The 14,182-nt window shown below is 54.3% G+C and overlaps 4 protein-coding genes across 4 annotated transcripts; 2 read left to right on the forward strand and 2 right to left on the reverse strand.

Annotated features, from left to right (window-relative positions):
- Window positions 1–35: 35 nt before the first annotated feature.
- PEX2 (peroxisome assembly protein (Peroxin-2)) lies at window positions 36–1,406 on the reverse strand (the record flags this gene model as incomplete). Its single annotated transcript, XM_064805980.1, has 1 exon — window positions 36–1,406. One exon carries the CDS (start codon window positions 1,404–1,406, stop codon window positions 36–38), a length of 1,371 nt encoding a protein of 456 aa, XP_064655839.1.
- Window positions 1,407–4,441: 3,035 nt separating this feature from the next.
- LTR77_008751 (uncharacterized protein) lies at window positions 4,442–8,953 on the forward strand (the record flags this gene model as incomplete). The annotated part of the gene is made up of 1 exon (XM_064805981.1): window positions 4,442–8,953. One exon carries the CDS (start codon window positions 4,442–4,444, stop codon window positions 8,951–8,953), a length of 4,512 nt encoding a protein of 1,503 aa, XP_064655840.1.
- A 462-nt stretch (window positions 8,954–9,415) lies between these two features.
- Window positions 9,416–11,253, forward strand: MAE1 (NAD-dependent malic enzyme, mitochondrial; the record flags this gene model as incomplete). Its single annotated transcript, XM_064805982.1, has 2 exons — window positions 9,416–9,754; window positions 9,808–11,253. 2 exons carry the CDS (start codon window positions 9,416–9,418, stop codon window positions 11,251–11,253), a joined length of 1,785 nt encoding a protein of 594 aa, XP_064655841.1.
- Window positions 11,254–11,411: 158 nt separating this feature from the next.
- PTR2 (peptide transporter ptr2) lies at window positions 11,412–13,377 on the reverse strand (the record flags this gene model as incomplete). The annotated part of the gene is made up of 3 exons (XM_064805983.1): window positions 11,412–12,823; window positions 12,881–13,275; window positions 13,346–13,377. The coding sequence occupies 3 exons, from the start codon at window positions 13,375–13,377 to the stop codon at window positions 11,412–11,414; spliced, it is 1,839 nt and encodes a 612-aa protein (XP_064655842.1).
- Between the last annotated feature and the right edge of the window lie 805 nt (window positions 13,378–14,182).

A 14,182-nucleotide genomic window follows, 5' to 3' on the forward strand; every position in this document is an offset into this window, starting at 1 on the left:
GGCCAGCTTGAAAACTCGCCTTGCTCCATCAATGCTCAGGTATCGTCGTCCTCCACAGGCATCGGTTCCATCTCGCTCATGCCCATCTCATCCTCCCCATCCTTCTCGTCAACCACCTCATCAGCCCAAGCAATGCTCTTCCGACTACTCCTGCTACTCCGTCTCGGCAGCTCTTCAACCGGAATCTCCACATCGCCATTCCAAGGCCTACACTCCTTCACCAACTCCCCACATCTCAAACAAACCCATCCTTCGCCCTCTTCAGCTTCGATGCTCCGTGCAATGCACATGTAGCAGTAGATGCACCCGCATTCGGCGGTTTCGTAGGGGTTCGTGATATCCGTTGATGCGTTGCCGACGATTCCTGTATTCGCGCCTGCTGAGATGACATCCTGCTCGCTCTGTCCGCCTGTTGGGTTCTGGTCTCTGTAGCATATTGCGCATGTCCTTTCGGGCAAAAAGCCCAGTTCGCCACCTGGTATCTCGTCTTCTGCGTCTTCATCTTCGCTTCGCCTGCCGGAGCTCATGTTCTTGACTACGGCTTTGGTCTTCTTCCACGCTCGCGCGATCCAGCGCTTCCATCTGCTTATGCCGACCAAGGGGAGGAGGAAGAGGAGGAACTCGGTAAAAGCGTGCCACACGAGTTGGCGGTTGAGGAATTCGAACGAGACTTCTCTGCTCGTTTGGTTGGAGGAGGGGACGAGGCGCATTCGAAGTATTCGGTCGGAGAGGGTTCGGTATTTGCCGTTGTAGAGGAAGATGAGGAAGGAGATGAACGCGGCTATGTTCTGTGTAGTGGAGAAGAGGGTGGTTAAGCGGCTCAATCGTTGTATGAGTGGTGATGGCTCGTCGTAGCCGTTTTCGGATGATGAGAGATGGTCTTCCCAGCGTGTCCAGGCGTATCTTCCGCCGACGTTGAGGAGCCCGTAGGCGGCTCTCTGAAATCGTGTCGCTGGCGCCGCAACCGCAGCGGTTGATCTTCGCGCGTCAATGTACTTGAGGCCTTGGAGAGAGGCGCCGTAGCTCGCCCCGTGATCCCAGATCGACAGCTTCCAGAGTACCGCTCTCAGCCCAGCATTGAGCTCCGCTCCCCAATCGTCCTTGAGGTGCGTACCGAGCAGCTTGAGCCCTTCTCCCGCCTGGTTCTTGAGGAGATGCAGCAGTTCTTCGTCCAGAAGCTCGGCGTCGACTTGTCCGACTCGGAAAGCTGGTCTGGTGCCGTGTGGGCTCTTTACGACGTCCCAGGCGTTGAGTGTCCGTTGGGCAAGGACTCGAAGGGTTGGAGGGAGGTGGAGGAGATGCTCTGTTCGAGATGCGGTTAGTGCTGTTGCTGCGGCATTGTTCGCGGCGTCTCGTGCAGCGCGACGAGCGAGGATGCGCTCTTGCGCTGCTGCAAAATCAGTCATCTCGGCATCTTGACAATTCAGAAAACAAAAGTGTAGGAAGAAAGTCCGTTGGTGGTGTATTGGGACCGGGCAGAGTCCAAAGCCGAGGTTCGGGAGAGCCAAGAGTCGAGTGATACTTCAGGCCGCCTTCCTCTCGTTGACTCTTCCCTGTTCTCCAACAGGCATTAAAAGCAACCGATGGCTGCTCGTTGCAATGATGGTCCTCTCGGTATGACTTGTCGAGGATGTGTGGTGCCTGCACAGTACACAGCTGTGTGGATGGAAAGGCCGCAAGTCGCACACTCTAGCACGAACGCGCCAGGAAGACTCTAAGTTCACTCTGTATATCTAGTATGTCGAGTATCGATGAAAACGGCTTCTTAGTCGTCGCAAGGGTGCCGATACAGCCTCTCCAGGTAATACGGATGCTCCAGGATCCATGGTATGGGGGAGAGATGCAGATGCCGAGATGACTATTCAAGCAACGAACAAACGAGAAGGTGCACTTACGGGTTCGCCCAAGTCCAGAGGCGCTGGCTGCTGTCTGTCCATATCGGTCAGCTATCGCTCCTCTCCTACTGATCTCCAAGCGCGTCGAAGTCACTCACAGCTCGCTGTCCGGCCTCGGCGCGATCACCGGTGTTGGCGGTGGTGTGAAGTGCTCTGGTCTGTCAAGAAGTGTAAGTCACGACTGTCCTATATGCTCCACAGACGAGCGCTGATAGTTGGTAGGAGTAATTGTTGTACTTACCTCGACATGGTGTGGTTGCTGAAGTGTCGAAGGTGACGGTCACGAAGCTGGGTGAAGTTGATATACCGGTAGGCGACAATGACCTGACGGTGGATTTCTGTTATCACATGCCCTGGAAACATCACTCAATGCGGCAGGCAAGCCTGAGGATGCACAAGAGGACTTTGACACGAGGAAGACGCCTGCACTTCCACTGATGCAGACGTGAGCTACGGCAGGCCATCCTGAGGACGCACAAGAGGATTTTGACATGAGCATGCCGGCGGTTCGACGACTACGAGCTGTACAGCGGGTGATCAAGATAAAACATTCATAGGCTCAAGCATTGAGAACGATCTGATATATCCTATGTCTGACAGTCGGGGTACCAGCTATAGTCGTGATTCAACCGACACCACAGTCAACCAGCAGAGTAGTTGCGCCGAACCAGCTCCCTCTCCGTCAGCCGCAGCACCGGCGCCATCGACAACAGCACAGCAAACGAGCAGAAGGCCAGCACCATGAACAGCATCCTCTGCTTGGACCACCACAGCTATCGCTCATAACGAACAGCCTTCTGCGACTTCTTCCACTCGCCTATGACAAACAAGAGTCCTCAATCGTGTCCATGCTCGAAAGCCTTTTGGGCTCTGCAGCAACCCATGCCCCTAAGGGCGAACAGAGACAGGGGTACGATCAAACCTAACGCATCTGAGTCTGCCATGGGGCATGATACATCCTCCGCGGGCAAATGCAGCAAGAGATAATGCACAAGTGGTTCTGTTACGAATCAGTCACCAACGCCGGAAGTCATCCAGAATCTACAGCACGGTAGACCCAACCACCGTTATACCCATGGACACAAGTCCTACCACCCGACCCTTCGCTTGCAGCAAGGCGAGAGCAGTGGTACTCCTTCGGAATGGACCCCAAGATCGCGCTGTTGCATCCCGAGCGGGACCAGGAGCTTCTTTCTGAAAGATTGATCGCCCCATTCAGCGACATTATGCCAAACAGAGGACGGAGACCACCTGGAGGCTTACAAGAACACACATCAAGCACTAGCATTTTGAGAAGCCAGCGCAGCTGAAGGGCAACATCGTAGCTGCACAATATAACGGAGGGATGCAGCTTCGCGAAACTACGAGGCTTGCAACGCAGGTTCAAGAGGGATTGCGTATGCTATGGAATATTCAACCAGAGATTGTGTGCGGGGACGCAGGCGAGTGCAGAGCAGAGTTCAAGGGAAAGGAAACACCCTACGGAGCGATGGTCTTGCAGAATGATTGGTTCGAGAGGGTGGTAGGGAACAGCTCGCGGGCATGGTATTCAAGGCTGAACGGCGTGTAATGTAGACGATGGGAAAAGCGCCACACTGGCAACTAAATATGTCGAGCTCCTCCAGTGCCAGTCGTCGAAAGGAAGTAAATCCCAAGAGCCGATATGCACCGCCGGGAGCAACGCTTTCGTCCTTGCAAAAGCCCTTTGGTGCTGTAAATACCTGTAAGCAAGCTGCCGTTCAAGAGTCAACTCTGGAGTCAAGAGTAAAGTGAAGGTTTGACATAAGCTAGCGTGAGAGCATGCAGGGCCAATGGCAGTCAAGAGCTTGTTTTCGTGGTGGTGTATCAACGAGCGCGATGGTATTGTATCAGAACAGGTCGCCTTCGCTCGGAATTGTGCAGTGTGTTGTAATTTGCAAACTCCTCGATATATCGAATCGTACCTCGTTGCGAGAGAGAAGACTGTAATGATCGAGACTCAAGAATAAGAGCGAACCAGGTTGTCTTAGTTCGCGATTCGTCCCAGACGATTCCGAGCTGGCGGATGTGCTCAAGAAGGGAAAAGAGTGAAAGAGAGTGAACTTTTGACATACGTTAGCGTCGACTGTCGACGGACCAATGGAAATCTAGCAAGAACTTGGAAGGAGTGGTGCTGGAAGAAACGGTGCAGGAGCAACAACATTGAACCTGGAACCCACAGATATCTCGAACGATTTTTGAAACCGATCTTTTGCTCCGATTGACTCAGTCGATGGAGGGCGCGCGAAAGTTGGAAGAGGCCAGGAGCGACAGCCAACACATTGCAGTAGTTGTACGGTTCGTTCCAATAGCGTCCTTATGTTCAAGAAAAGAAGAAGTCGACTTTTCCACTTCACTCTTCAATCTTGACATGCGCTAGCGCGTCGAGCTGGTCAACCAATCGAAATCGTTTGACAGTGGCTGAATCCAGCTTTCACCGAACCCTTGCTGGATGCTTCTGACTCCAGGCAACCAAGCCTTCGATTGAAAACATCATTTCCATCTCGACGATGACTTGAACAACAAGCATGCAGCAAGTACTGGCTGGAGAGGACTTCTACGGTCCTGCCAATGCGACAAACAGCCAAAATGTCTGCTTCTCCGGCGTCTGGAACGAGCGGGAAGCCCGGTTTGAGCATTGCTTCGTGCCAGTCGTCGCTTGTATACCGGCCATCTTCGCGGTATTCTTGCTCCTGGTACAATCGATTCTCTTGCTGATCCGCTGGCGGCCGAGATGGACGATTCCGTTTGTTCAGGAGCCGTACGAAAATGCGGCCGAAGGAGATGTCGTCTCTCGCCGCCGAAGCATGTTCACGGCCGCTCTCGCCTTGGTTTCAATCGTTGGAGTCGTCCTTCAGCTGCCTGAAGTCGTGAGGAACCGCGGTGCTCTCATGAGCATCATCCCGGTCGTGCCTTGGACAGTTGCGTCGGCGATGGCCCTGGTGCATCGGCCACGGACAACGCCATTCTCGATTCTCGCCATACTCATCCTGCAAGGAATCGTGGACGTTATCCGCCTACGAGACATTGATGTGGAATTTGAGAGAACAATGGCAGGGAACCTCATCATCCCGACTATTGCATTAACCGTGCTCGGAATCTCCATCATCCTCTCGATGCCTCTCCGGGATCCGCACCTGTGCACTTTCGACATCAGCCAGCTCATGACCCAGCCGACATCAGCTCTAAGAAGCCCGGAAGACAAGCTCACCCTTTGGCAATTCATGACGGTATCCTGGATGACACGGCTGATTCAGCTGGGGTATAAACGGCAACTCGAAGACGAAGATGTGTGGCAACTGGCCTACGAGTTTCACCATCAAAGGCTCCACGAGAACTTCCGCCTTCTCAAAGGCACGGTAGTCCAACGGCTGGTCAAGGCGAACGTCATCGATCTGCTTATCCTCACAGCGCTGGGTCTGGTGGAGCTAGTCATGCAATTCTCTGGGCCTTTACTCCTGCAGCAACTGCTCAAGTCAATGGAGAGCCTTGGAGCGCCAAAACAAGCTGCCTTGACTTACGCTGGCCTTATGTTTGCGGTCCGCTTCATCGCAGCCCAATCAGGTGTCTTCAGCTTGTGGTACGGTCGTAGGTGCTACGAGAGGTCACGAGGGGAGATGATCACAATGCTCTTCGAGAAGACTCTAAACAGGAAGATGGGATTTGCCCAACAGCCAAACACTTCAGAGGACAAGACCAACGGGCACGGCAATGGACACTCTATGAACGGCGATGCTCCATATAAGCAGAAAGCGAGCATTTGGCAACAGACCTGGTCGAGAATAACATCAGTTTTCAAGCGACGGCAGGAGGATTCGCCTCGGAAAGAGCCAGCAAGCATGGGCAAGATTCTCAACCTGATGCGCAACGATGTGTACGAGGTTGCACAGCGCTTCTGGGAGTTCCAGGGCCTGGTTCAGAAACCACTCAGCGCCATATTTTCGATCGGCCTTGTTGTCCACCTCCTCGGCTGGCCTTCTCTGATTGCAGTGCTGGCTGTGATCCTCGCACAATGCCTCAACGTATTACTGGCAAAGGTCATGATCTATTATGAGAAGAAGCGAAGACTGGCAACAGACAGCAAGCTTCAGGTCACATCTCAGTGGATCGAAGCTATCCGCCATCTACGGTGGTATGGCTGGCAGGATGCTTGGCTGGCCCAGATCATGGATGCACGTCAACGAGAGCTCGACCTTCGGATCATCACCTCGATATGGAATCTGGCTATTGCGTTCTTCAACACACTGGCTCTTGATCTTACGCCCGTTATCGCCTTCTTCGCATATACCGTCATCGCCGGCAAGCCTCTGCGAGTCGACATCGCCTTCCCGGCCATGCAGCTATTCCAGATGATGACGAGCAGTCTGAAAGATCTTCCACAGCTGATCATCGTGCTAATCAACGCCTGGGTTGCCGTTGGTCGTATTGAAGAGTACATGGCTGAACCAGACAGAGAGGAGCGAGAAACAGAGCCTGCGGTAGATGAGGGAGTGACCATTGACAGGGCTGTCTTTGCCTGGCCAGGCTCCGGCAGGCCGGTCCTCAACCTCAGCTTGTCTTTTTCGAAAGGCCTGACAGTTGTCTGCGGAGAAGTCGCTTCTGGAAAGTCTGCGCTGCTGCAAGCGATACTGGGCGAGCTCGATCTTTTGCATGGTTCCCTACTACGACCGCCAGAACCCATTGCTTACTGTGCCCAAACGCCATGGCTACAGAGCATGAGCATCCGAGAGAACATTCTTTTCGGCGAGCCATACGACGAAGTACGCTACCTGCAGACCATCAATTGCTGTGCGCTTGTGCCAGACTTGAGGGAGTTCAAGGCCGGTGACCTCTCACTTATCGGCGAGAACGGCGTCGGCCTCTCCGGTGGCCAGAAAGCCCGTGTGGCACTTGCTCGAGCTATCTACAGCCGTGCGATGATCGTCCTGCTGGATGACCCCTTTGCTTCGCTTGACCAGCAGACTGCCGAGCATATCGTGCAGCACTGCTTCGTGTACAACTCAATCCTGAAGGACCGCACTGTCGTTCTTGTCACCCATCGCACCGACATAGTTTCTCGGCTGGCTACGCAGGTAATCCGAATGGACAACGGCAACTCCACGATCCTGGATGAAGAAGAACTGAGCAAAGATGCCCATGCCTCGTTGACCAGATTTAAGAGTGAACAGTCTGCCCCTCAGGAACAGCTTGAGAAGCGAGACACTGACGCAGTCCCGGACAAGTTCATCGAGGACGAGCACAGAGCGCATGGAGGTGTCAGAGCTTCCGTCTACTGGGAGTACGTCAAAGCTGGCAGACTTCTGTGGTGGGGAGTCTTGATACCGGTTTTGGCATTCTATCGCCTCGTCACCATCGCGGAGTCCTGGTTCTTAAAGAGCTGGGGTGAGGCTTACGACCAAAAGCCGCAATCCATGTTCCTGACCCAGTCACTCGACGTCGAGGGCATAAAAGTGCCGTACGTGGACGACTTACCTTCTCCGGATGTCAACATAAAGCCATGGCTGCTAGGCTTCTTCGTCCTAGCGCTGGCCGAATCCTTGATCTATATCTCATCACAGGGCATCATGATCGTGATCGTCTACACCGCAGGCAAGAATATGTTCGCAGCCATCATGCAGAAAGTCGCTGGAGCTACCTTCCGCTTCTTCGACGTTACGCCGGTGGGCCGCTTGATGAATCGCATGACCTCGGATATCGGCGTTATTGATGGGAACATCTCACAGCAGTTCCAGTCCGTGGCCTGGCTCGGCATATCCTGGATCTCGTCTATTATCGTCATTGGGTCGGTCACACCAACTTTCCTCGTCTTCGCAATCATGCTTACGGTTGCTTTCGTGCTAATCTTCCTTCGCTTCATCCCGACTTCACAGAGTCTACGCCGACTGGAGATGGTATCCTTGACGCCTCTGATGTCGAACTTCGGCACACTGCTCAATGGCCTAACGACAGTACGAGCATTCCGCGTCCAGCGGCAGTTCCAGGACAGAGTCATTCGGGTGGTCGATACATTCCAGAAGATGGACCACTTCTACTGGAGCCTACAAGCGTGGCTGATGTACCGATACGATGTCTTGTCAGCCTTCTCGACCCTCTTACTCACGATGTTGGCGCTGTACACAAATGTGTCTGCTGGCCTGACCGCTTTCGTCCTGATAGCAGCGAACAAACTCGTCACATCCACGCACTACTTGTGCCGGCAGTATGGATCACTGCAGATGGAGTTCGTATCTGTTGAGCGAGTCGTCGAGCTTCTTCATCTCCAGCAGGAGCCGAAGGGACCAATCGATCCGCCAGCATGGTGGCCACGACCAAGCGGTGACGTCGTCTTCGAGAGCGTCACAATCAGATATGCTCCGCACTTACCACCAGCTCTGGACCGTTTGTCACTGAAGCTGCCAGGCGGGCGAAGGACAGTCATTCTCGGACGCACAGGATCCGGCAAGAGTACCCTCGCTCTTTCACTGCTCGCCTCCATCAACCCCGAAAGTGGACGCATAATCGTCGATGGCATGAACCTGGCAGAGGTCAACAAGCATGTACTACGCACCAAAATCACCTTCCTGGCTCAAGAAGCAGTTCTCTTTCCAGGTACAATGCTGAAGAATTTGGATCCGCTCGACGAGTATCCCACTTCGGAAGTCGACTCTGTCCTACAAAAAGTCTGCAAGAACCAAGGCTTTACCCTCAACACCCACATAGAAGCCGGCGGCCACAACCTCAGCCAAGGCCAGAGGCAGCTCGTTGGTCTCGCTCGGGCTGTGCTGCGCAGAAGCGCCATTGTCATTCTGGACGAGGCCACGGCCTCGATCGACTACGAGACTGCGGTGCAGATCCAGCAGATCTTGAGAGATGAGCTGCAGGAGAGCACCGTGATTACGATTGCGCATCGGCCGGAGGCGATGAGGCATGCGGATTACGGGGTTGCGATAGGGAATGGACGGTTGTTGCAGGAGGGGGATGCGGAGAGTATGCTTGAGGCTCACAGGCTGGGGGCGCTTGATGCTCGTGCGCACGGAGCGGAGGAGGAAGAGGGCAGCTGATGATGAGACGATATACGTGGTGCTCTTGAGTTCTGCGAAGAGGCATAGGGATGGCTGATGATCTAGATGTACATAGCCAACTTGACTCACTCATAGAGTACGCTTCGGTAGACGACTGCTACATTGAAGCTACGCACGAAACACTATCGCACGCCCTTGTCACACATGTACCCACGAGACTTCTACGCTCATGGTTCGCAGCTGTGAGCAATCTGAGTTTGCGGAGGTCCGCCGCACGTCATGTTGCATGACTTCCTGCCCGTGTTGACCTTCGAAAACAGACAGCATGATCGCAAGGACAAGTCTCTTCATACGAGTTTAGATAACTTGGAAATCAACCAGCAGCTCGATTTTTCCCAGTTGCCGTTCATGCCGGTCACCGGAGAATACAGGTAGATACAGGGGCTGTAAAAGATACAGCTTCTACTGGAAGACAACTCCACCCACTCCAACAACACCACCATGGCCCCAAACAAATTCTCCCACCTTCCACTCTCGACCTCCGGCCCTCAAGACTGCGCTATAACCGGCTCCGCTCTCCTGAACACACCCTACCTCAACAAAGGATCCGCTTTCACCAAACAAGAACGCAAAGACTTCGAGCTCGATGGCCTCCTCCCATCCCGGATCAACACACTGGACGAGCAGGTCGCTCGAGCCTACGACCAGTACCAAACGCACAAGACGCCGCTGGGGAAGAATACGTTTATGACGAGTATGAAGGAGCAGAATGAGGTGTTGTATTATCGGTTGATTCAGGAGCATTTGAGGGAGATGTTTCCCGTGATTTATACGCCTACTGTGAGATGTCCGACTTCTGTTTCTTCTGAGATATGACTGATGATGCAAGGTAGGAAGGGGAAGCAATAGCAGACTACTCCCGCCTCTTCCGTCACCCAGAAGGCTGCTTCCTCTCCATTGATGAACCAGTTAATATAGAGCGGGTTCTCGACCGCTGGGGCCCGTCGGAAGACGTCGACATCATCGCTTGCAGCGATGGCGAGCAGATTCTCGGAATTGGTGATCAAGGAGTTGGAGGGATTCTAATTAGTGTGGCGAAACTTGTCATTTATACCTTGTGTGCGGGTATCCATCCTAATAGAGTCATCCCAGTGGTTCTGGATGTCGGTACAGATAACCATGAGTTGCTGAACGATGATCTGTATCTTGGTCTGCGGCGGCCGAGAACAAGAGGGGAAAAGTACGACGAATTCGTTGACAGGTTTGTGCAAGCTTGCAGGAAGCGGTATCCGAAGGCTTATATCCACTTTGAGGACTTTGGGCTGCAGAACGCTCGTAAGATTCTGGACAGGTACACTTCCGAGATCGCTTGCTTTAACGACGATGTCCAAGGAACCGGCGCCGTGACGCTGGCTGCAATCTACGCAGCTGCGCATGTGGCAGGCCTTAAGCTGAAGGATATGAGAATCATGATGTTCGGAGCCGGGACAGCAGGGACAGGTATTGCTGACCAAATCCGAGACGCAATTGCCGTGGAGTCCGAAAAGTCCCCTGGAGACGCTATGAAGCAGATCTGGTGTGTCGACAGACCAGGCCTGCTGTTGGAGAGCATGAAGGACGACCTCACGCTCGCCCAGCACCCATACGCAAAGCCCGATGACGAGTGGAAAGATGCGGATCACAAATCCCTCCTCGACATCGTTAAGAAGGTGAAACCGCACATCCTAATCGGCACAAGCACTAAACCTAAAGCCTTCACTAAAGAAGTCGTCCAAGAAATGGCGAAGCACGTCGATCGCCCCATCATCTTCCCTCTTTCCAACCCGACCAAGTTGCACGAAGCCGATCCCAAAGACCTCTTCGACTGGACAGACGGTAAAGTCCTCACCGCCACCGGGAGCCCGTTCCCACCGGTCGAGATGAAGGATGGTCGCAAGCGTGAGATCGCAGAGTGCAACAACGCTACTCTCTTCCCAGGCGTCGGATTGGGAGCAGTGCTGAGTAGAACGAGGTTCCTCACGCCCTCCCTCCTCGTCGCGGCCACAAAAGCACTCGCCGCCCCAGCACCAGCGTTGCAAGATCCGGACGCAGCGTTGTTACCAGATGTGACGGATGTGCGCGAGATCAGCGTCGAAATCGCTGCCGCGGTGATTAAGAAAGCCGTCCAGGAGGGCCTTGCGCAGGAGAAGGATATCCCGACAGAGGATGGGGAGCTGGAGGAGTGGATCAGGGAGCAGATGTGGAAGCCGGAGTATCGGCAGCTGAGAAAGGTGAGGAAAGAGGAAGGTAGTAGGGTGGCGAGGGGTGAGGCGGGCAGTAGGGGCATGGTGAGGGGTTGAGGACGGTGGTCTTGGTGACAAGTGGAAGGGGGCTGGTCTTTAAAGTGTGATAGTACAGCGTTACATACGACAGACGCATAAGCCATATCTCGTACATCGAACGAGTGGGGTATACTGATAGCATCCAGATCACTGCCGCCGTCTCGCACGACGTCCGCCTAGTTTGAGTTTGCAGAACGGTTCTCCTCAATATCCTTCTCCTTATACCCAGTATGCGTCAGCGCCGGCAAATCCCTGTCCAGCGCATACATCTTCTCCTCATCCTTGTCATAATGGCGGAAGATGGCGTAGAAAGCAATCGCGGTAGCGAAAGAGAAGGCAGCGACACCAGTGTACATCCACAAGATTTTCGGGTCAACCAGTACAGGCACCAGAGCCTCGTTGAGCGCGGAGCCGAAGGCGTTGGTGAAGAGATACATGCTCTGCACGAAAGACTTCATGCTCGTAGGTGCCTTGGTGTAAGCGTATTCGAGACCGGTGACAGAGATGAAGATCTCGGCCACGCCAATGAAGAGGTACGCAGGGGTCTGGATGGCGATGTGGACGTTGTTGGGCACGACGGTGCCGTCGGCGAGCTGGCCGGCTGGACAAGTACCACGGGTGTTGAGGGGGTCTCTGTAGCAGGGTCCGGACTGGTAGATGAGGCTTTGCACGCCGGCCGCATATGCTAGAGAACATGACGCCATGATGAAGCCGATGGTGATGCGAGCCATTGGGCGCAGCTCGTAGCCCCCACGGCGCAGGAGCGGGTAGACGATGCGGTCGAGAATGGGGATGAAGACGAGGATGGAGATTGGGTCGAAGTTCTGCATCTCATCATTGGGCATGCCGTGGCCTCTCATTTGGGAAGCTTGGGTGACGAAGTTCGAGGAGAATTGGCCGTAGCACACCCAGAAGACGGGATAGAACACGAATACCTTGCATGCGCGCAGGGCACGGTTGACCTCGTCGATGAAGTGGTCGTTCCATGGGACTGGTTTGGTCTTGCCATGCTCCGCGCGCCAGCTGGGCTTGGGGGCTTCCGTGTTGCGTGAGGTGATCATCAGACCGAGAGCTTTGAAGGCATCGGTGATGATGGACCCTTGCGGGGGACGGACCACGTAGGACTTCCGGCGGAGAATGAGAATGAGAATGCCGACGTTGAACATGCAGAAGCACATCAGGAAAGCAGTCCAGAAACCCTTGTACTTTTCCATGAACGGAGTCGCGAGGAGTGACAGTGCTCCGAGGTTGATGCACCAGTAAAAGATCATGTAAATCCGCTGGTAAGTGATGGCCGGGTCGATGATTGTCCGCTCGCCGCTCGATTGGACCTTGATTGCCATCTTGTGGCGCTGGTATTGGTCCGCGATGAGTGGAGCGATGTTTGATTTGATACCGCCAGTTCCAAAGCCGATGACCACAATGGCCGTTGCGAAACCGCCGAGCGAAGCACCATTCTCAATGGCCGTAGGGAGCGAAGTGGTCCACAGAATCAGCAGCCCGACCCAATAGACGCCAGCGAAGATCAAAATGGTCTTGTACCTGCCGAGATACTGGTCTGCAATGATAGCTCCAAGAATGGGCGTAACTAGAGAAGTCAAGTCAGTGGCTGCCCATGTGCGGTGATTATGAAGTTCAGACATACCATAGCAAAACCATTGGAAGAATAGATTGAGACCAGTGGCACCCTGGTGACCGAGGCCGAGGCCGCGCGACCCATCATTACCATTAGGCTTGTTGTTGATGTAGTTCTGGAAGAGACCTTGAGCGCCGTAAAAGGTGAAGCGCTCGCAGAGTTCAACCACAGCGATGAGAAAGGCGGACGCAGGAAGGTTCTCGCCCACGCGACGCAAGTGTTCCTTCTCATACTCATTGGGTTCTTCACCGTCGGGTGTTTCGACACCGGGATCCACAGCACCGCCCTCGGACTCTTTTCGCTCCTTCTCGGCGCTGGCGTCGACACTGCCGCGAGTGACAAATGCGCCTACTCCATCTCTTTGGTCCTTCTCAGGCTGGCGCTCGCTGAACTGCTCGTGCACTCTGGGAAGGAGTTGCTGTTAGCGCGAGCTCCAATGCGCGCACACTGCGCAGGAGGTAAGAAAAGACATACTCGGCAGCCATATCCTCGTGGTTCATCGCCATGATTGCAGATCTCCTCCGACGAAGGGGTGTCGTCGATATGTGGTAATGAGATAGGACGTGAGGGCGACAGCGAGCGCAAGAGGAAGGCGCGAGGAGTCTTCATATGCGACACGCCCAATGCTGCTTCGGCCATCCCGCCTCCTCGGTGTTCCCACCATCTCACGCATGCTCCAATCCTTTGCCTGCACGCGACACTGGCCGACAACCTCCAACCACTCCCGACCCATGCGCAAGGTGGAGAGCGGCGACACTTAGCCGACACTTGATGTAACCTTGGCCGTGCTTGCTCGGCTTGGAGGTCTCGAATCCGGCCTGGTCGCTCTTGGCCCCTGCTCCACAAGCTTCCGTCCAAGAGCGTGTCGCGAGCTTATCTTCAAAATGTAATCTCGAAGACCGACTACCATCTTCAGATGGGGCCGGCGAGATAGTGGCAATCTCAACCATGTTCCATCTCGTGTTCATCTCATCGCCGTTGACAGTACCTTTCCGGATCTCCTACCAAGAGGGCTGCTCTCCAGAACTGCTTTCAGGCTGTGATGATTATGACAGGCGATTTGCAAATTTGCTGCCATCTCCGGATAGCTAGCCGAGGCGCTGACTGCAGGATTCGGGACGAACTTCTACTGTTGTGTCATTGGAAGGAAGCAGCTTAACATCTACCGATAGCCCATCACGGGACGATGTGTCAATCATCTGAGCCGACCATAAGCGAGCCTCTAGCTTGCTAACACCTTCTCAGGAACACCAGAAGCAAGCAAACTTCGGCCGCCCATCGTCTCTCCACCAGCACATGTCTTCCACGCTT

Source organism: Saxophila tyrrhenica, assembly GCF_035928015.1.
Source record: "Saxophila tyrrhenica strain CCFEE 5935 chromosome Unknown scaffold_15, whole genome shotgun sequence".
Taxonomy (NCBI): Eukaryota; Fungi; Ascomycota; class Dothideomycetes; order Mycosphaerellales; family Extremaceae; genus Saxophila; species Saxophila tyrrhenica.